This window comes from Ranitomeya imitator, chromosome 4, assembly GCF_032444005.1.
Source record: "Ranitomeya imitator isolate aRanImi1 chromosome 4, aRanImi1.pri, whole genome shotgun sequence".
NCBI lineage: Eukaryota > Metazoa > Chordata > Amphibia > Anura > Dendrobatidae > Ranitomeya > Ranitomeya imitator.
In genome coordinates this window covers 347,982,309-348,004,352 of record NC_091285.1, presented here as the reverse complement: position 1 = coordinate 348,004,352, position 22,044 = coordinate 347,982,309, and the positions used below count along the sequence as shown (strand labels likewise).

Sequence of the window (22,044 nt, the reverse complement as noted above, 5' to 3'; positions counted from 1 at the left end):
GAGTTTGCTGGTCAATGAAGCACAGTGATACTGTTGTTTTTAAACCAAGTATTGGTACTCTTGGCAGTGTGGACAGGTGCCAAGTCCTGAGGGAGAATGCACTGACTTTTGTCTTGATAACACACAGTGAACCTACACCAGCAGATGACATGGCTCCCTAAACCATCACTGATTGTGGGACCTTCACACTAGACCTCAAGCAGCTTGGATTGTGGCCTCTCCACTCTTCCTCCAGACTCTGGGACCTTGATTTCCAAAGCCTTTGAAGGTGTTATTTGTTAATTATTCTAATTTACTGAGATAATGACTTTTGGGTTTTCATTGGCTGTAAGCCATAATCATCAACCTTAATGGAAATAAACACTTGAAATAGATCATTCTGTTTGTAATGACTCATATATTATATACTTTCACTTTATGTATTTGAGAACTTAAATAAATTAACTTTTGATAATATTCTAATTTTGTGAGGAGCACCCGTATCTCAGGTGACTCACATGTTTGCATTATATATTTTTGGGTCATTTATATGGATATCAAAATTTATAATTATAAATATATATATATATATATATATATATATATATATATATATATATATATATATATACACACACACACACACACCGTACATACTCATGTATAAGCCTAGTTATTCAGCCCATTTTTTTGTGCTGAAAATGCCCCCCTCGGCTTATACACAAGTCATTGTCCCAGTTTATGGTGGGGGAGGGGGAGCAGTGGGTCACAGGAGGCAGGAGCGGCTGCAGCTAATGCCTCTGTCCCTTGCTAAAGAGAAATGAATATTCACTGCACTGGCAATGAATATTCATTTCTCTTATAGTGCATGCACAGTTAAAGCCGCAGCTTCTGGACTCTAACGGGTCATTAAGGTAATGAATATTCACCTCTCTCCACTCCCATAGGAGTGAGCGGGGACACGTGATCGTCTGGCTGGAACAGCTGCAGGAAGTCGGAACAAGATACAGCAAGGGCGCGCAGGGAGGGTAAGTAGGATATTTTTCTTTTTTTAATGCTTTTATTATGGGCGGCCATACATACAAGGATGGGGATAAGTAGCCACGCATACAAGGATGGGAATAAGGAGCCATGCAGACGAGGACGGGGATAAGGAGCTATGCAGACAAGGATGGAGATAATGAGCCATGCAGACAAGGATAGGGATAAGGAGCCATGCATACAAGAATGGGGATAGGAGCCATGCATACAAGGATGGGGATAAGGAGCCATGCAGACGAGGACGGGGATAAGGAGCCATGCAGACAAGGATGGGGATAAGGAGCCATGCATACAAGGATAGGGATAAGGAGCTATGCATACAAGGATGGAGATAATGAGCCATGCAGACAAGGATAGGGATAAGGAGCCATGCATACAAGGATAGGGATAAGGAGCTATGCATACAAGGATGGAGATAATGAGCCATGCAGACAAGGATAGGGATAAGGAGCCATGCATACAAGAATGGGGATAGGAGCCATGCATACAAGGATGGGGATAAGGAGCCATGCAGACAAGGATAGGGATAAGGAGCCATGCATACAAGAATGGGGATAGGAGCCATGCAGACAAGGATGGGGATAAGGAGCCATGCATACAAGGATGGGGATAAGGAGCTATGTATACAAGGATGGGAATAAGGAGCCATGCAGACAAGGATAGGGATAAGGAGCCATGCATACAAGAATGGGGATAGGAGCCATGCAGACAAGGATGGAGATAAGGAGCCATGCAGACAAGGATAGGGATAAGGAGCCATGCATACAAGAATGGGGATAGGAGCCATGCAGACAAGGATGGGGATAAGGAGCCATGCAGACAAGGATGGAGAAAAGGAGCCATGCATACAAGTATAGGGATAAGGAACCATGCATACAAGGATGGGGATAAGGAGCCATGCAGACAAGGATGGGAATAAGGAGCCATGCAGACAAGGATAGGGATAAGGAGCCACGCATACAAGAATGGGGATAAGGAGCCATGCAGACAAGGATGGAGAAAAGGAGCCATGCATACAAGGATGGGAATAAGGAGCCATGCATACAAGGATGGGGATAAGGAGCCATGAATACAAGGATGGGGATAAGGAGCCATGCAGACAAGGATGGGAATAAGGAGCCATGAATACAAGGATAGGGATGAGGAGCCATGAATACAAGGATGGGAATAAGGAGCCATGCATACAAGGATGGGGATAAGGAGCCACGCATACAAGGATGGGGATAAGGAGCCATGCAGACAAGGATGGAGATGAGGAGCCATGCAGACAAGGATGGGAATAAGGAGCCATGCATACAAGGATGGGAATAAGGAGCCATGCATACAAGGATGGGGATAAGGAGCCATGAATACAAGGATGGGAATAAGGAGCCATGCATACAAGGATGGGGATAAGGAGCCACGCATACAAGGATGGGGATAAGGAGCCATGCAGACAAGGATGGGGATAAGGAGCCATGCATACAAGGATGGGGATAAGGAGCCATGCAGACAAGGATGGGGATAAGGAGCCATGCATACAAGGATGGGGATAAGGAGCCATGAATACAAGGATAGGGATGAGGAGCCATGAATACAAGGATGGGAATAAGGAGCCATGCATACAAGGATGGGGATAAGGAGCCACGCATACAAGGATGGGGATAAGGAGCCATGCAGACAAGGATGGAGATGAGGAGCCATGCAGACAAGGATGGGAATAAGGAGCCATGCATACAAGGATGGGAATAAGGAGCTATGCATACAAGGATGGGGATAAGGAGCCACGCATACAAGGATGGGGATAAGGAGCCATGCAGACAAGGATGGGAATAAGGAGCCATGCAGACAAGGATGGGAATAAGGAGCCATGAATACAAGGATGGGGATAAGGAGCCATGCAGACAAGGATGGGGATAAGGAGCCATGAATACAAGGATGGGGATAAGGAGCCATGCAGACAAGGATGGGAATAAGGAGCCATGAATACAAGGATAGGGATGAGGAGCCATGAATACAAGGATGGGAATAAGGAGCCTTGCATACAAGGATGGGGATAAGGAGCCACGCATACAAGGATAGGGATGAGGAGCCATGCATACAAGGATGGAGATGAGGAGCCATGCATACAAGGATGGAGATGAGGAGCCATGCATACAAGGATAGGGATGAGGAGCCATGCATACAAGGATAGGGATGAGGAGCCATGCATACAAGGATGGAGATGAGGAGCCATGCAGACAAGGATGGAGATGAGGAGCCATGCATACAAGGATAGGGATGAGGAGCCATGCATACAAGGATAGGGATGAGGAGCCATGCATACAAGGATAGGGATGAGGAGCCATGCATACAAGGATGGGAATAAAGAATGGGGATAAGTAGCCACGCATACAAGGATGGGGATAAGGAGCCATGCATACAAGAATGGGGATAAGGAGCCATGCATACAAGAATGGGGATAAGGAGCCATGCATACAAGGATGGGGATAAGGAGCCATGCATACAAGGATGGGGATAAGGAGCCATGCATACAAGGATGGGGATAAGGAGCCACGCATACAAGAATGGGGATAAGGAGCCATGCATACAAGGATGGGGATAAGTAGCCACGCATACAAGGATGGGGATAAGGAGCCATGAATACAAGGATGGGGATAAGGAGCCACGCATACAAGAATGGGGATAAGGAGCTATGCAGACAAGGATGGAGATAAGGAGCCATGCAGACAAGGATAGGGATAAGGAGCCATGCAGACAAGGATGGGGATAAGGAGCCATGCAGACAAGAATGGGAATAAGGAGCCATGCAGACAAGGATGGGAATAAGGAGCCATGAATACAAGGATGGGGATAAGGAGCCATGCAGACAAGGATGGGGATAAGGAGCCATGAATACAAGGATGGGGATAAGGAGCCATGCAGACAAGGATGGGAATAAGGAGCATTAAATACAAGGATGGGAATAAGGAGCCATGCATACAAGGATGGGGATAAGGAGCCACGCATACAAGGATGGGGATAAGGAGCCATGCAGACAAGGATGGGAATAAGGAGCCATGACTACAAGGATGGGGATAAGGAGCCATGCAGACAAGGATGGGGATAAGGAGCCACGCATACAAGGATAGGGATAAGGAGCCATGCAGACAAGGATGGGAATAAGGAGCCATGAATACAAGGATGGGGATAAGGAGCCATGCAGACAAGGATGGGGATAAGGAGCCATGAATACAAGGATGGGAATAAGGAGCCATGAATACAAAGATGGGGATAAGGAGCCATGCAGACAAGGATGGGGATAAGGAGCCACGCATACAAGGATGGGGATAAGGAGCCATGCAGACAAGGATGGAGATGAGGAGCCATGCAGACAAGGATGGGAATAAGGAGCCATGAATACAAGGATGGGGATAAGGAGCCATGCAGACAAGGATAGGAATAAGGAGCTATGCATACAAGGATGGGGATAAGGAGCCACGCATACAAGGATGGGAATAAGGAGCCATGAATACAAGGATGGGGATAAGGAGCCATGCAGACAAGGATAGGGATGAGGAGCCATGAATACAAGGATGGGAATAAGGAGCCATGCAGACAAGGATGGGGATAAGGAGTCACGCATACAAGGATGGGGATAAGGAGCCATGCAGACAAGGATGGGAATAAGGAGCCATGAATACAAGGATGGGGATAAGGAGCCATGCAGACAAGGATGGGGATAAGGAGCCATGAATACAAGGATGGGGATAAGGAGCCATGCAGACAAGGATAGGGATGAGGAGCCATGAATACAAGGATGGGAATATGGAGCCATGCATACAAGGATGGGGATAAGGAGTCACGCATACAAGGATGGGGATAAGGAGCCATGCAGACAAGGATGGGAATAAGGAGCCATGAATACAAGGATGGGGATAAGGAGCCATGCAGACAAGGATGGGGATAAGGAGCCATGAATACAAGGATGGGGATAAGGAGCCATGCAGACAAGGATGGGAATAAGGAGCCATGAATACAAGGATAGGGATGAGGAGCCATGAATGCAAGGATGGGAATAAGGAGCCATGCATACAAGGATGGGGATAAGGAGCCACGCATACAAGGATGGGGATAAGGAGCCACGCAGACAAGGATGGGGATAAGGAGCCATGCAGACAAGGATGGAGATGAGGAGCCATGCAGACAAGGATAGGGATGAGGAGCCATGCATACAAGGATAGGGATGAGGAGCCATGCAGACAAGGATGGAGATAAGGAGCCATGAATACAAGGATGGGGATAAGGAGCCATGCAGACAAGGATAGGGATGAGGAGCCATGAATACAAGGATGGGAATAAGGAGCCATGCATACAAGGATGGGGATAAGGAGTCACGCATACAAGGATGGGGATAAGGAGCCATGCAGACAAGGATGGGAATAAGGAGCCATGAATACAAGGATGGGGATAAGGAGCCATGCAGACAAGGATGGGGATAAGGAGCCATGAATACAAGGATGGGGATAAGGAGCCATGCAGACAAGGATGGGAATAAGGAGCCATGAATACAAGGATAGGGATGAGGAGCCATGCAGACAAGGATGGGGATAAGGAGCCATGAATACAAGGATGGGGATAAGGAGCCATGCAGACAAGGATAGGGATGAGGAGCCATGAATACAAGGATGGGGATAAGGAGCCATGCAGACAAGGATGGGGATAAGGAGCCATGAATACAAGGATGGGGATAAGGAGCCATGCAGACAAGGATGGGAATAAGGAGCCATGAATACAAGGATAGGGATGAGGAGCCATGAATGCAAGGATGGGAATAAGGAGCCATGCATACAAGGATGGGGATAAGGAGCCACGCATACAAGGATGGGGATAAGGAGCCACGCAGACAAGGATGGGGATAAGGAGCCATGCAGACAAGGATGGAGATGAGGAGCCATGCAGACAAGGATAGGGATGAGGAGCCATGCATACAAGGATAGGGATGAGGAGCCATGCAGACAAGGATGGAGATGAGGAGCCATGCATACAAGGATGGGGATAAGGAGCCATGCAGACAAGGATGGGGATAAGGAGCCATGCAGACAAGGATGGAGATGAGGAGCCATGCAGACAAGGATAGGGATGAGGAGCCATGCATACAAGGATAGGGATGAGGAGCCATGCATACAAGGATGGAGATGAGGAGCCATGCAGACAAGGATGGAGATGAGGAGCCATGCATACAAGGATAGGGATGAGGAGCCATGCATACAAGGATAGGGATGAGGAGCCATGCATACAAGGATGGGGATGAGGAGCCATGCATACAAGGATGGGGATGAGGGGACAATTCATACCCGACTTGTACTCAAATCAATAAGTTTTCCCAGTTTTTCGAGGCAAAATTAGGTGCCTCGGCTTATACTCGGGTTGACTTATACACGAGTATATACGGTACATGTTTTTCTGTCCACTAACACCACTTTACAGTATATATATATAGTTGTAATCCCTCCTCTGGTTGCTGCTGGCACTCTGCACTTTATATATACATCCATGGTTACAGTGAATTTCTTTCTATGTTGTTCAACATTTATTGCAGTGTTCTCATTTTAGTTGATATTTTATTAATTTATTGTGAGCGCCTTCTGTGCCACCACTCGCCCTTGTACTGTTCAATAAAGGCAATTTTTATTCATACTTTTTTGTCCTGGTAATCTGAACTCACTGTTTACACCGTGTCTCGGTTTGGTTCTCTTGTTGGTTTTCTTTTGACAATCCGAGTATTTTTTTTTCATTTGTGTCCATATTGACACTAGTAAGAATTTATAACCCGTATAATTAAAATATTAGAATATGCCAGGTGTCTTTTCTCGATCCTTGTACATATATGTCTAATATAAGACAAGTAAGGGTGGGTTCACACAGCTTCAAAATCTACATGAAACCCCCTTTTTGAACATGTTTTTGAGTCAGCTCCTTATTGGATTTAATGGGAAAATACCTTCGAAAAAAACAAGTGCACTATAGCAGAATGTTATCATTAAAATCATTAGGAAGCTTACTCAAAGAATATTTGTAGTGTTTTTTTTCATGTGGATTTTTGAGCAGAAACTCACTTCACAACCCACGTCACAACACACAGAATCCACCCTACATTGTCCACCAATGGATATTTAATGCTCTATCTACCGTAGAGGCAAACATGGCACATCACTAAGGGCTCGTTCAGATGACCGTATTATTGGACCAATGTTAGTCTATGGGTTGCGCACATTTCAGATTTTTTTACTTGAACAGTCTCTGAAATAATCGCTGCATGTCAGAGTATGATCCGCTATTTGAATCATGCTCAACCATGCAAGTCTATAGTTGCGGTGAGACCATAGAGCTGCACTCAGATGACATCTGAGTGCAGTCTGATGTCTGCGGACACCACAGAGAAGATGGAGAAATTTGGTTCTCCATTTTCTCCTCACAGTGTGCTCGGATTCTGTCATCCAAGAGAATCAGATCACACTATGCTGATGCTCTAATCAAGTTCAGAGCTTGATCAGAGTGTAATTTGCATAATAATCGTCCCGATTCTTTCGGCTGAGAGAATCTACGGCCGTTTGCATGAGCCCAAAGGCAGCACGATAATTAAAATACTTCCAGACTTGCCCTTATTACAAACATATAGGAATATACTGGGTAACATTACAGCACTACTATAAAACTGCCCGTGGTACTACTGCAGCTGTCATGTACTGAACGCACAACGAACCCCACAGAAGAGACAACATTTTGCCGATATCCTATCCAGTATACCACTAAGGCCTTATTCAGATGTCTGTGCTGCACATAACCGATTTCATGGGTAGAACACGTACCCATTACAGTCAATGCTGCTATACACAAATCCATGTTATTCCTTTATCACAGATGAAAAGTGGCAGTACAAGTTTAAGGACCCACGATAAACACGTTCCGCACACGGATGGCAGCAGTGTACAGTCTGTGTGCTGTCCTTGTTTAACATTGCAAAGTATAGGAGAAGCTTTGTAATTTATGAATCCATATGTGAAAAACACTGATGATACACTGACCAAACACTGATGACACACTGACCAAACACTGATGACACACTGACCAAACACTGATGATACACTGACCAAACAGTGATGACACACTGACCAAACACTGATGACACACTGACCAAACAATGATGATACACTGACCAAACACTGATGATACATTGACCAAACACTGATGACACACTGACCAAACACTGATGATACACTGACCAAACACTGATGACACACTGACCAAACAGTGATGACACACTGACCAAACAGTGATGACACACTGACCAAACACTGATGGCACACTGACCAAACACTGATGATACACTGACCATATACTGATGACACACTGACCAAACACTGATGACACACTGACCAAACACTGACCAAACACTGATGATACACTGACCAAACACTGATGACACACTGACCAAACACTGATGATACACTGACCAAACACTGATGACACACTGACGAAACACTGATGACACACTGACCAAACACTGAGGAGACACTGACCAAACACGGATGACACACTGACCAAACACTGATGATACACTGACCAAATACTGATGACACACTGACCAAACACTGATGACACACTGACCAAACACTGATGACACACTGACCAAACACTGATGACACACTGACCAAACACTGATGACACACTGACCAAACACTGATGATACACTGACCAAACACTGATGACACACTGACCAAACGCCGATAATACACTGACCAAACACTGATGACACACTGACCAAACACTGATGACACACTGACCAAACACTGATGACACACTGACCAAACACTGATGATACACTGACCAAACACTGATGATACACTGACCAAACACTGATAACACACTGACCAAACACTGATGATACACTGACCAAACACTGATGATACACTGACCAAACACTGATAACACACTGACCAAACACTGATGATACACTGACCAAACACTGATGACACACTGACCAAACACTGATGACACACTGACCAAACACTGATGATACACTGACCAAACACTGATAACACACTGACCAAACACTGATGATACACTGACCAAACACTGATGACACACTGACCAAACACTGATGACACGCTGACCAAACACTGATGACACGCTGACCAAACACTGATGAGACACTGACAAAGGGCTCTTTCACACTTTAGTGTCTCCAGTACTTGTGGTGACAGTTTTCACAGGTACTGGAGACACTGACACACGTAGACCCATTCAAATGAATGGGTCTGTGCACATATCTGTGTTTTTTCATGGACCGTGTGTCTGAGTGACCCACACGTTGACATGTCTGTTTTTGTGCAGCTGCACGGAGAACACGGACCCATTCAAGTCAATGGGTCCGTGTAAACACGTACCGCACACGGATGCTGTCCGTGTGCCGCATCAGTATCACACAGATGGCCTCCGGGGAAGAAGCATTACAGTAAGCGCTGTTCCCCGCAGTGGCGATCGGCGCAAGCAGAGGAGAATGATGAGAGTTATGTTAAAGTCCGAATGATGACAGCAGGTGGGGGCTTTTGGGACTCTTACCCTCATCATCCGACACCTGCTGCCGCTAATAACAGTGACAGCAGGAGCGGATGATCGGGGTATTCCTCAGCCGCCGCCTGCAATATAACACAATAAATGAATGAAAAACCTGACGTGGGTTCCCCCCTATTTTCTTAAACCAACCAGGCAAAACTCACGGCTGGGGGCTGCAACCCTCAGCTGTCAGCTTCAGCAAGGTTAGTTATCAAGAATAGAGGGGTCCCTACGCTTTGTTTTTAATTATTTAAATAAATAATTTTAAAAAAATGGCGTGATAACCCCAACCTTGCAGAAGCTGACAGCTGAGGGTTGCAGCCCCTAGCTCTGAGTTTTGCCTGGTTCTAGGAAATAAGGGGGAACCCACATCTGTTCTTTCATTCATTTATTTTGTTAGATAACAGGTGGCGGCTGAGAAATACCCCGATCATCTGCTCCTACTGTCACTGTTAGGCCGGGATCACACATGCGAGAAACACGTCCAAGCTCTGGCGCCGGCACTGTGGAGCGGAGCGTGCGGCTCCATGTGTTCCTATGCGGCCGCACGCTCCACTCTGGAGTGCCGGCGCCAGAGCTTGGATTTCACATGCGAGACACGGACGTGTTTCTCGCATGTGTGATCCCGGCCTTATTAGGGGCAGCAGGTGTTGGATGATGGGGGTAAGAGTCCCAAAAGCCCCCACCTGCTGTGATCGTTCGGACTTTAACATAACTCTCATCATTCTCCTCTGCTTGCGTCAATCGCCGGCAGAGCAGGGGAGAATGATGAGAGCCGTCTTCAGCACCAGTCGCCAGGGAACAGCAGTTACTGTAGCGCTTCTTCCCCGACGGCCATCCGTGTGGTACTCATGCGGTTGCCACATGTGTGCCGCACGTATTACACACACGGACACACAGATATCTCCGGTACTGGAAAGATCAGGATGTGTGAAACTGACCAAATACTGATGACACACTGAGCAAACACTGATGACACACTGAGCAAACACTGATCACACACTGAGCAAACACTGATGACACGCTGACCAAATACTGATCACACACTGAGCAAACACTGATCACACACTGACCAAATACTGATCACACACTGAGCAAACACTGATGACACACTGACGACACTAGTACCATTTTTTGTGTATGGCCGGGGTCACACTAGACCGTAATACGGACGAGTGCAATGCGATAAAAAAATCGCATAGCACTCGTCCCAATGTTAATCAATGGGGCAGCTCCCATCATCCGATATTCTCTCGGCCGTATTCAAGATCCGAGTGAAATCGCAGCATGCTGCAATTCTCAGCGTATCTCGGCCGAGAATCGCTAATGAAAGTCTATGGGGGTGAGAAAAAAAATCGCACAGCACACGGACCATCAGTGTGACTTGCGAGAAATTCTCAGGCATTGGGCAGGTGACAGGAAAGGCTCAGCCATTATTTGCTCATTTTGCAAGTGTGTGAGAAAATCTCACCATACGGATGTCACACGGATGTCACACAGATCATTGGATGCGAGAAAATCGCATCCTCGCACTGCACACGGATCACTGTTTTGGTAACATTTGTGCGATTCTCGTCCGTCAAAAACGGACCGTTTTTTTATACGTTGTGTGTGTCCCCGGCCTATGTGGTAAACACTGTCATCTGAATGAGGTCTATACACATCCCATATCTTCCCGGCTGCTCCACAGAACAGTTCCTGCGCTCTCTGACACAATCCCCGGTTACGCAGACTTACTTATTACTTACTCAGAATCTGACGTTTCCCCATTTGCAGGCGACACTTGCACACTCATCGCTATGCCGTTGAGCTGCTCCCGAGAATGGTCTCTCCGTGCATTTTTCAGGGCTATCGTATTGTCTGTCACCGGACGGACGCCATCATTTGAACAGACAGAGGAAGTCCTTGATGAGATTGTACTTTGATTATAATCAGCCAACTTCTCCCGTAGGCGATTCTTCATGTTCTTGTCGGTCAGAGGAGGGGGGTATGTGACTTTGTTTTTCAGAATTCCTATTACAAGCATTGTAAACATTAACTGAATGTGCAGATCAGTAAAGTATTAGGCTCTGAATTAATAATAATAACCTTTAGCTGTTGTAGGTCCCTACAGTAGACACGTACATGAAATTCCCAGCCCCGCAGAGTGACTGCGCCTGATCAGGGCGAGCTGCACTTACAGCATCTTACACTGTTCTTAGAAAACGTTAGGGGAATGTATCACGAGGAATTGTTGTTGCCCGGGTTTGCACTACATTGATCCCAGTGTTACTTGCGGTTTAATAACTTTAGCTGATTTTTACACATTAAGAATTGCAACTTTTGGCAGTATTAAGACATTTGCAATCCATTAACTTTGCTTAGATATACTTGCTCAGCACAAGTCAGCTTTCTCACACAGTTCAAAAGTGGAGAGACCAGGATACAAATCACAAAAAGCTGCAATCAAAATAGCATGTGGCACAATGTAAAGGGGATCTGCAAACATAATCTGACGAAGACATTATCATTAGAGTACTAATTGTCTAATGCCATGTAATCCTTCTGCTCTTATAACTCTGCCGTCACCACTGACTGGCAGCTTTCTGCCTATGCAGTGTGCACAGAAACATGCCAACATTCAGAAAACTGCTATAACTGCAGCAGACAAAACAGTGATTTTATCAAAACCACATCACTTGTCTTAGGATCTCTGTCACCATACTGCTGTCAGACAACATAGCAAAACACCTTTTAAACATTGCAACAACAAGAACAGATGCAAAAACTTGTTCAATTTCTTCTTTATGCTGTTGGCAATCAACCAATCATTGGAGTCCTGTGACAAAATTCAGCAGGAACATGGCCACTTGTTTTATAGGCAACATTCTCTATTTTTTGCTCTTTTTCTATTGTATGGGGCAGGTAGTTGACCCTTTCCTGCTGCGTACCTTGGGCTATCAGAACAACATGCCTTCTTATAAGCTAGCACTGATGTCACAAATCCTTCAAAGCAAAGTTTGAAAGGGACTGTGGGTGACGCAGGAAGAATAAGTCATGGATGGTTTTTTTTCACTGAGTAAACTTGACTCATTAGGTAAATATAATGGGACACATAGATCATTGTCAGGTATGGAAGCTGCATTGTAGGTGGCTATGCATCATTCCATAGCAGTCTATCTAATCTAGCCAGCTACCAGGAGTCCTGCCATATCAGGCTCTGATACCCACACATCTATCTATACTTATGCCATACGTTCTCTATCCTGCTGGCTTCACAGGACTCCACAATAAAATGAATAAACGGGGGCTAGATTTCTGCCAGACATCAGACCTACTACCAGCTACACTCAATGACATTGCAGTCTCGCTCTTCTAACCTAAAACTCTTTACGGATAAGGTGCTGGGCCCAGGTAAACAATGATGGAATGGAGGCCACCCCCTGGCACCCCACTGATCATCTCAATCACGGATCGCCCAGTTTTACCTTTCCTGAGCTCCGGCTGCTGATTGTTATGATGGTTGGTAAGTCTGCCATCGTTGTTCTGAATATCGTTCTCCTTGTCATGAGGGGGGTCTCCGCAGTGATTGACCTTGTTCTCATTGTGCAGCTCCACATTTACTTTGGTCTCCACTTTCAACTTGCATTTGCTATCCTGATCTTCGCTGTCGCTGGCAGTCACGCCGTCAGTTGGCCAGTAGGGTCTTACATGATTCGGAACTGAATCCACTGCACATGGAAGCAAGACGTAAAAAGAATACAATTATCAAGACACCATCCAAGCTGGAGATGCTTCCCACCAGCCATTCTGGTCATTGCTCAAACGTTTCTGTCCATTAGAAAATAGAAGAAGTGATCTGATTGGTTCCCCTGGGAAAAATTTCCAGTTTTTGCCCCCAAAACCTTTTTTTTTATTATTTTTAGTGTGGGACTTATAGGACCCAGATCAGGTTGCTTTTATTTTCTAAAAACTGTCTTGCTGGTATCTGTTGAGGGCAAGTCCTAATATTATCTTGCACTATTATACCCAATAGTTTTTCACTTTCCACTATCAGATCCTTCTTTTGAGTGAAAAGAGTATGAACAATGTTTTCTTATAAATAATTTACAATTTGAAAACTTGACGTTTTCGCTGTGTATTTTTTTTCACACTTGAATCTCAAGGGTAAAAAAACCCTTCACATCACAGTACCAGCAAAGTGATAGATTTCTGAAATCTCATGCACGTGTTGCTTATTTTTTCCTTGCAAATTTGAACCATCAAAGTATTTTTTTTTTCATTAAAGAATTTCAATTTTTTCAGGATTTCTTCCCCATTCAAATGAATGGGAATAAAAACGCGAGGAAAAACAGATAAAAAATGCATGTAAAAGTGTATAAAAACCGAGTATTTTACACAGCGTTTTTCCTGCCAACGATCTGGTTTTTGATCCAGGAATATCTGCTGCAAATACTCAAATTGTGCACATCTCCTAAGTGTTGGGAGCTCGTTACCTTTCGGGGTGCTATGAACTGGTCCCCGCTCATTATTTTTGGGGCTAGTTGGTTTCCACTGTTGCTCTGCTTCATTGTCCTCTTCTTCGCTGTCGGACGAGTGAGAGGAGGCGTACGAGCTGCTGTGCTCATCCAGGGAAAGCTCGCTGTCTGAGTCCGAGTCCTGCCCTATAAAGAGGAATGTGCAATAGTTTTAGGAACGTATTAGACGCTTCGAAAAACTTTGCTAGATCACGAACACATGAAAATGTGGCGAATGCTACAAAATATACAGAGTAATAAAATGATTTCAGAAGAATGGTCCAGTTTCCTTACCGTGGGAGTGTGTGCGGTTTCTGTGGAATTGGGCAGCATCGACTTCTGTGATGCCGGCACGGGTCTGTCCTGAAGACAAGCTAAGCTTCTGAGCCCCATCATCCCTGTATTTAGTAACCATTTCAAAGTAAAAAATATAAAAATGCCTAAAATGGCTCATACATAGAGGAAGACCTGAAATTTAGCAAAATGTATGGCAAAAAAGGAAGTGCAGGAGAAAGTAAATGATGTATTTTATAGGTAGGATATAGAGAGGGTGATTATGTCTGCAGTAATCGGCAATTCAGCTTCCTAGCATGCAAGTAAAGCCTAATCCAGCCATTAACGAGGCACATGTATTCATATACATAGACATATAGTACAAGCCAGACATGCAGAGAGCAGCACTTTTATTTCACAGCACATGTCATTTAATAGCACTATTTTCATTTCACATTTGGTCCATGTATACATCTGTTTTACAAAACAAAACCTTACCCCTCCTCCCCCCCAAAAAAGAAAAGTTTCCATGGGCAAATGTATGTCAAAGGAGTTTACAATTTTCCATTGTTTTCCCTAGATGGGTTGTGTAGGCATACTTTCCAACCCTATTGGACACTGGACGCCCAACATTGGGTTTCCGCGGCCAACACCGGATGCCCAGCAAGTGGGCATTGTGCAGATTCTATATACTGGGGGGAAAAAAGTTTGTTTCCTATTTTTTGTAATAGAAGTAAAAAAATACAACCATGGCCCAAAGGTGAAGTGAACAGAGGCCAGCATTTCTAACATTCGCCTTTCTAAAAATCTTTAATTGTGTCACCACCAGTTAGATGTGGTTGCATATGTAATCACAGTCATTCACTATTTTTAATCTCTTTTACAAATTTACATTAGCAATTTATAGTAGTTATTGTAAAGACACAAGCCAAGCGCCATGCACCCGCCACCGGATTACCTGAGAATATAAGCAAGGTAGCTATTGTGGCTCTTGGCTGACCTGACGGTGCTCTCCAAAGAGACTGTGGATTCTCCGATGCCCAGTCTGTACATGTTGGATTCATCCATACAGGTGTTATTGTAATTCAGCGTCCGCTACAAATGACAAAACATTGGAAGCTGTCTTAATCAATTCCATGGTTCCATGTTTCTACTTCTTTAAAGTTATAAAAGTTTGACCCATTTAAATGGCAGCACAACTCTAGTTCTAGTATGAGGAAAACCAAGCAAATGAGCCGGAACATAAGTTAGTATAAGTGCAATATGTAGGTGCACATTCACACTGTAGTCATTTAACAAACAAAGCCTATGATAAAAACAAAATGAGCAAATATCCTGTAGTAAGTATCTCAATAGTAATAGTACGTGTTAATAACATAGGGTATGTAGATAACACTAACACTTTGATTTAAACAAAAAACTTAAAAGCCATCTCACCTGGACAAGGTGAACCCTTTTTGTGGTGAGATGGTTTTTAAGCTTTTTTTTATCAAAATAGTGTTAACTAAGTACCCTATGTTATTAATAAATACTATTACTATTCACTTATTTAGAGGGTATTTGCTCATTTTGTTTTTATCTTTGGGTCTGTCTATTAGGTGTGAGGGTAGATACTGAGACATATGTTCTGCTGAAAAATTATAGTATGCCAACCATGGTAGAAATCCAATAGATAATGTTTTATATCTAATATATAATTGCCTAGAATACTACTTCCTGCAATCTAATATATAATTGCCTAGAATACTACTTCCTGCAATTTGTGCCAACTTCCGTGGCTTTGTCCGGAGCTAATGTCCGGAGCTAATGTCCGGAGCTAATGTCCGGAGCTAGTGTCCGGAGCTAGTGTCCGGAGCTAATGTCCGGAGCTAATGTCCGGAGCTAATGTCCGGAGCTAAGTGACGTCAACAGTGTCCAGTGTCTGATTGGTTGCCGCCTGCTGCGAGCGACCAATCAGAAACGTGCCGTACTGTGACACAATCCGCCCGTCATTTTGGTGTGATTTTTGAATTTTTACCTCACAGCAAGTTTCTACTGCGTGGAGGCGGGCCCAGTGACGTTGCTCTTCAAGCTCCTGCCGAATTTCGTCAAAAAAATGATAATACCATTTACCAAAACTATATATATTTAGTTGTGAAGTGGTTCAGTGACATTTTCACACCAATTTTGAACTATTGTTTGGTGTTTTCTCCATATACTGCCTATTATTTTTGTTCTTTCTTACTATTATTTATTAATTGTATTATTCTTACATTTGAATAAATAAAGTATATATGGATTCTAGACTCCCGATTCTTTAGAATCGGGCTGCCATCTAGTACTATATAATTACTAATACAAATACATTATATGTATGGCTGAAAGTGTTGGCACCATTGAAATTGTTCCAGAAAGTGACGTATTTATCCCACAAAATTATTGCAATTACACAGGTTTTGTTATACACATGTTTATTTCCTTTGTGTGTATTGGAACAACAACAAAAAAAATAATTACTAAAAATGCTAATTGGAAATAATTTCACACAAATCCCAAAAATGTGACGGACAAAATTGTTGACCCCCTCAACTTAATATTTGGTTGCACACACTTTGGAATAAATAACTGCAATCGTTTTCTATAACCATCAACAAGCTTCTTATACCTCTCAGCTGGAATTTTGGACAACTATTCTTTTGCAAACTGCACCAGGCCTCTCATATTTGAGGAATGCCTTCTCCCAACAGAAATTTAAGATCTCTCCACAAGTGTTCAATGGGATTTAAATTTTTATAGCCGGACTCTTTGCTGGCCACTTTCGAACTTTCCAGTGCTTTGTTTCCATCCTATTCTGGGTGATTTGTGAAGTATGTTTGGGGTCATTGTCCTGCTGGAAGACCCATGACCTAGGACGCAAATTCAGCTTTCTGACACCGGGCACTATATCGCGACCCAAAATCCGTTGATAACTTTCAGATTTCATGATGCCTTGCACACAGTCAAGGCACCCAGTGCCAGAAACAACAAAACAACCCCAAAACATCTTACACCCTCCACCATATTTGACTGTAGGTAACATGCTCTTTTCTTTGTAGGCCTCTTTCTGTTTTCGGTAAACAGTAGAATGTTGTGCTTTACCAACAAGCTCTATCTTGGTCTTGGTCTTATTTGTCCACAAGTCTCTTTCCCAGAAGGATTTTGGCTAACTCATGTACATTTTAGCAAACTGCAGACTGGCTTTATTACATCTCTGTATCAGCAGTAGAGGCCTCCTGTCGTAGTGTTTCATTCCATTCAAATGTCAACAGATAGTTTGCGTTTACACTGATGCACCCTGAGCCTGCAAGACAGCTGGAATTTCTTTGAAACTTGATTGGGGTCGCTTAACAACCATCTGGACTATCCTGTGTTTTGTCATTTTTTCTCTGCTGTCCACATCTAGAGAGAATAGCTCCATGGACAAAGGAACATCAAGATCTCTGGAAATGGACTTATAATCGTGAGATTGTTGATATTTTTCTACAATTTAGGTTCTCAAGTCCTCAGACAGTTCTCTTTTCCTCTTTCTGTTCTCCAGGCTTAGTGCGGCACCCACAGACACAAAATGGAAAGATTGAGTCAACTGCTCCCCTTTTTATCTGGTTTCAGGTTTGAGTTTCATATTGCCCACACCTGTTATTACCCACAATATTGGAAAGGTGCCAACAATTTTGTCTGGCCCATTTTGGGGGTTGTGTGTGAAATTATATCCAGTTTGCCCTTTTTTTCTGTTTTTTATTTGTGTTGTTCCAATACACACAAAGTAATTAACTCGTTAAAGGGGCAACGATGACTTCCTCTCTGAAGAGACAATTAACAAAACATGTGCAATTGATTTACTTTTCTGGAAAAAAAATGCTCCCTTCTCTGAAACAATTTCAAGGGTGCCCACACTTTCAACCATGACTGCCTATACATAATATAAATAAATAATACGCACGCACACACACAACATATATTACTTGATTGTCTCCATTCGTCTTCTGTCTGCAAACAATGTCATTCCTACATCACAAGTGACAAGTTTTAACCTGGAATATCATTGGTGGCATCAACAGGGGGCAGTAGAGAGACGCCCAGAAAGCGACTTACAGTTAGTAATGTGGCTCTGGTTGTTGTGGTGTCATCCGCCAGGTATTTCTTTCCAGTAAATGTATTCTTTAACTGCTTTCTGACTTCTTTGTTAAATACACAATGGAAAAAGAAAATGAAGAGTCCCTGGAGTAGGAAAAGGAAAGAAAAATCTGTCACATTTAGCTGCATTTTATGATCGTCTAATGACACAAGTAATGTGATCTGGAAGCAAGAATTGAAAACTGAGAAACCTAACTGAGCCACCATGCAGATGGTGGCTTTGCCTGAACCAAAGGAATTACTTTCATCATTGATAATCTAATCTAAAGGACTATAAGGATGTCTAGTATCTATTACTAAGAAATGTGAAATGCAGACAGTTATGTACTAGTCCTTGGCAAGCACCTTCACCAGGGACGCAAGGTATTAGAAAAGAGTGGGTCATCTTAAGACCTGAGAAATACTAACTGTCGGCATGTTACCTGCATACAGCTGAAAATGGCAAAAAGGTAGTGAAACGTCATCACATCGCTGTTCACAGCCATCAGCCCCAGTAGCCATGTGGCACTGATCAGGAGCAGCAGGAGGAAAGCCGTCCTCAGCGATGATCTAGAAACATGACTTTCTTCGTTAACATGTGTGTGTTACTTCTGTGGATGCTTAGATAAAATCAGTTTATTATTGGCCTCTACACTTACAGGACTCCAGCTTTCTCAAATGCTCGTGGTCTCCGTCCACAAGATGTCTTCACGGCTAGTACGAAGATGACTGTATTAATCTGTAGGCAAAATGTCATGGAAACAGTTATGACATGCTTATTATTCCTGTCACTCTTCACCAGAGATTGCCGTTCTCTACTGACTTGTTCCACGGCCATCAAATGATTACTAGTAGTTCAGTCCTTGATGGCAGCCAGTCTTCACTGCATCTGGGCATCTCTTGTGACTAATAGGTCTCGAGCGATGCCATGATACTGTGGGGCCTAGTAAGCACCAGTGGCAGCCAGGATGCCGTGCTGAGGAGGCCAAGTGAAGACCAGCTGCCACGGAGGACCACACTAGACTGCAGACCCAGGGAGCAAGAACGGAATTGCTCATCTACAATTACTAGGTGCAGTCTACTGAGGAGACCCACGCAAGCACGGGGAGAACATACAAATCCGTGCAGATGGTGGCCATGGTGGGATTTGAACCCAGGACCCCAGAGCTGTAAGGCTAAAGTGCTAATCACTGAGCCAATCTTTGCAATATGATGGTTCCAATGACAAGGGCAAAAACTCTACTAAAACTAAACCATTTCTTCTGAAGATACTTACGGCGACCACAAAAGCGATGGGGCCAGCGAAACTCCAGATTAGGGTGTCATGTACTGAGAGCCAGCAGAAGTCAGGGTTTCCATAACCTTGAGGATCCAGGCCAACAGCAAGTCCTGATGAGTAAAACATAAAAAAATATGATTTCTCCCATGGAAAGACTAGAACAATTATATCCATGAGGATAGTGAGAGCATTGAAGAATAAAGAGATTATTCAGCTGTTACACAAAGGAACCTACAAGAAGGAAATTATAGCACAGCGAAGAAAATAGTAATTATACAAGACTTATACATATAATAAACGGGGCCGAGGAAAATATAACGCATGTATGCCTATTGCATTATCCTATGCACTGTTCATCTGTAGGACATTTCATTTTTACAAATTCCTTCTATTTCTCTTTCTTTGTGCTTTATTGTAGTATTGAGCGTAAAACAGGTCACAAATACTACAACAACTGAAACCCTGCAGAAAAGATGTGAAAGCTCCAATAACACTGCCCTGGGCCCTGGTGATGTGCAAACATTCCTGTAGGTAATATTGATTCTACCCCGGAGCACTCTTAGGACAAAGATGATCGGATTGTTCAACACTGCAGTTCTCCATCACTCAGCGGCTTACAGAACTGTACAAATCCTAAGTCAATGTTCCCAGCCACTGACAAAACCGTACATATATTCACCAGCACGCTGACATGCAGTGTCGGGCTGGGGAGCCAAGGCCCACCAGTAACATTGATTTTGAGGGCCCACTTTCTCCTGCATACAAATATTACACGACCCTGGTTCACAAATTTACCCATATCTCTATCAAATAAACTGTGTAGTTTGATTAATGAATGATGAGATGCTGCTTTTTTCTGTAGAGAGAGAATCAAGTGAATTATGACAAGTACTACCCATACAGTGGGGTTGGGGGCCCAGATCTGCACAGGAGCCCACCGGGGGATTCCCCTGTTACCCTGTGGGCCAGTCTGAGCCTGCTGATATGCAATATTACCAATGTACGCATACCCATGGATGGATGGCGTCCTGCCAGCCTGGTCAATAAGGAGGTAATGTACAAAGAAGGAGAACTAAGGCAAGAAGCCCAGTAACTCGGACATTAGAGACCTCATGGGTGATGTAATATATAGAACATTGGGTAGTTGCCCTGACCAAAGGTCCAATGGATGGTGATATACCTGTGATAATGGCTGGCATCCCATAACCGATCACATAGTAGAAGTGCATGTAACCGGTGCATGGATTGCAACATACCTGTGATAATGGCTGGCATCCCATAACCGACCACATAGAAGTAGAACATGTAACCGGTGCATGGATGGCGACATACCTGTGATAATGGCTGGCATCCCATAACCGACCACATAGTAGAAATACATGTGACCGATGCATGGATGGCGATATACCTGTGATAATGGCTGGCATCCCATAACCAATCACATAGTAGAAGTTCATGTAACCGGTGCATGGATGGCGACATACCTGTGATAATGGCTGGTATCCCATAACCGACCACATAGTAAAAACGCATGTGACCGGTGTCAATGTTCCTCACTTCCGTCAGCATACGATAAATGTGAAGTCCTTCGACAAACATCCAGGCAAAAGTGCTCATGTAGAAGTAATGCAGAAGAATGGCAATCACGGTACACACAAACTATATACAAGAAAAAAAAGGAATGTAACTCCCCAATGTGAATCATATGGAAGGTTTATGTTATTGAGCACAATACAATGGTCAGCGGTCTCTGGTGGAAGGGACAGTTTTATTACATAGTATGCTTCTGCTAGGGTATGTGCACACGGCGGCTCCTACACCAGCGCCTTTTGCCATGTACAGCTATTGCATTTGTATGTATAGAACGTGGCGGCAGACAAGACACCCAAAGAAGGAACATGTCACTTCCTTTTACTGCTTCAGAGTTTTTGAACCCTAAAATAGTTAAAAGAAGTGCCATGAGATGGGACATGTGCATAGCCATGTGGTTTTGACATTGCTGTGAACTATATTCATTTTATGGGTCACCAGATAAAGACGCCGTGTGCACACACCATTACTTGTCTATAGGTCTCCTGTAAATTCTGCTGATCTTACTGGTTTCCTTGGACATCTACGCTATCTGATATCACTGTACTTTACTGCAAAACTTGAAAGCTAACACTAATTGAAAAAATATCTACTGTATATACATAAGCTACACCTTACAGCTTTCGGCTCAGGAGTGTATTTTACATTCTCATTTTCGGTAGAGTCGTCAGTTGTTCC

At 43.9% G+C, this 22,044-nt stretch overlaps 1 protein-coding gene across 3 annotated transcripts in view; it reads right to left on the bottom strand.

Annotated features, from left to right (window-relative positions):
- The window catches only part of CELSR1 (cadherin EGF LAG seven-pass G-type receptor 1), a 232,138-nt gene that overhangs the window by 5,263 nt on the left and 204,831 nt on the right, over positions 1-22,044 (bottom strand). For all 3 annotated transcript variants that reach the window (XM_069764986.1, XM_069764988.1, XM_069764989.1), the window contains exons 25-34: positions 21,261-21,435; positions 19,774-19,886; positions 19,157-19,236; positions 18,941-19,067; positions 18,477-18,602; positions 15,367-15,461; positions 14,388-14,491; positions 14,073-14,240; positions 13,065-13,307; positions 11,346-11,610 (exon numbers count right to left, since the gene is read on the bottom strand). In XM_069764986.1, the coding sequence (XP_069621087.1) occupies positions 11,346-11,610; positions 13,065-13,307; positions 14,073-14,240; positions 14,388-14,491; positions 15,367-15,461; positions 18,477-18,602; positions 18,941-19,067; positions 19,157-19,236; positions 19,774-19,886; positions 21,261-21,435 (1,496 nt within the window). The remainder of the gene's footprint in view (positions 1-11,345; positions 11,611-13,064; positions 13,308-14,072; positions 14,241-14,387; positions 14,492-15,366; positions 15,462-18,476; positions 18,603-18,940; positions 19,068-19,156; positions 19,237-19,773; positions 19,887-21,260; positions 21,436-22,044) is intronic.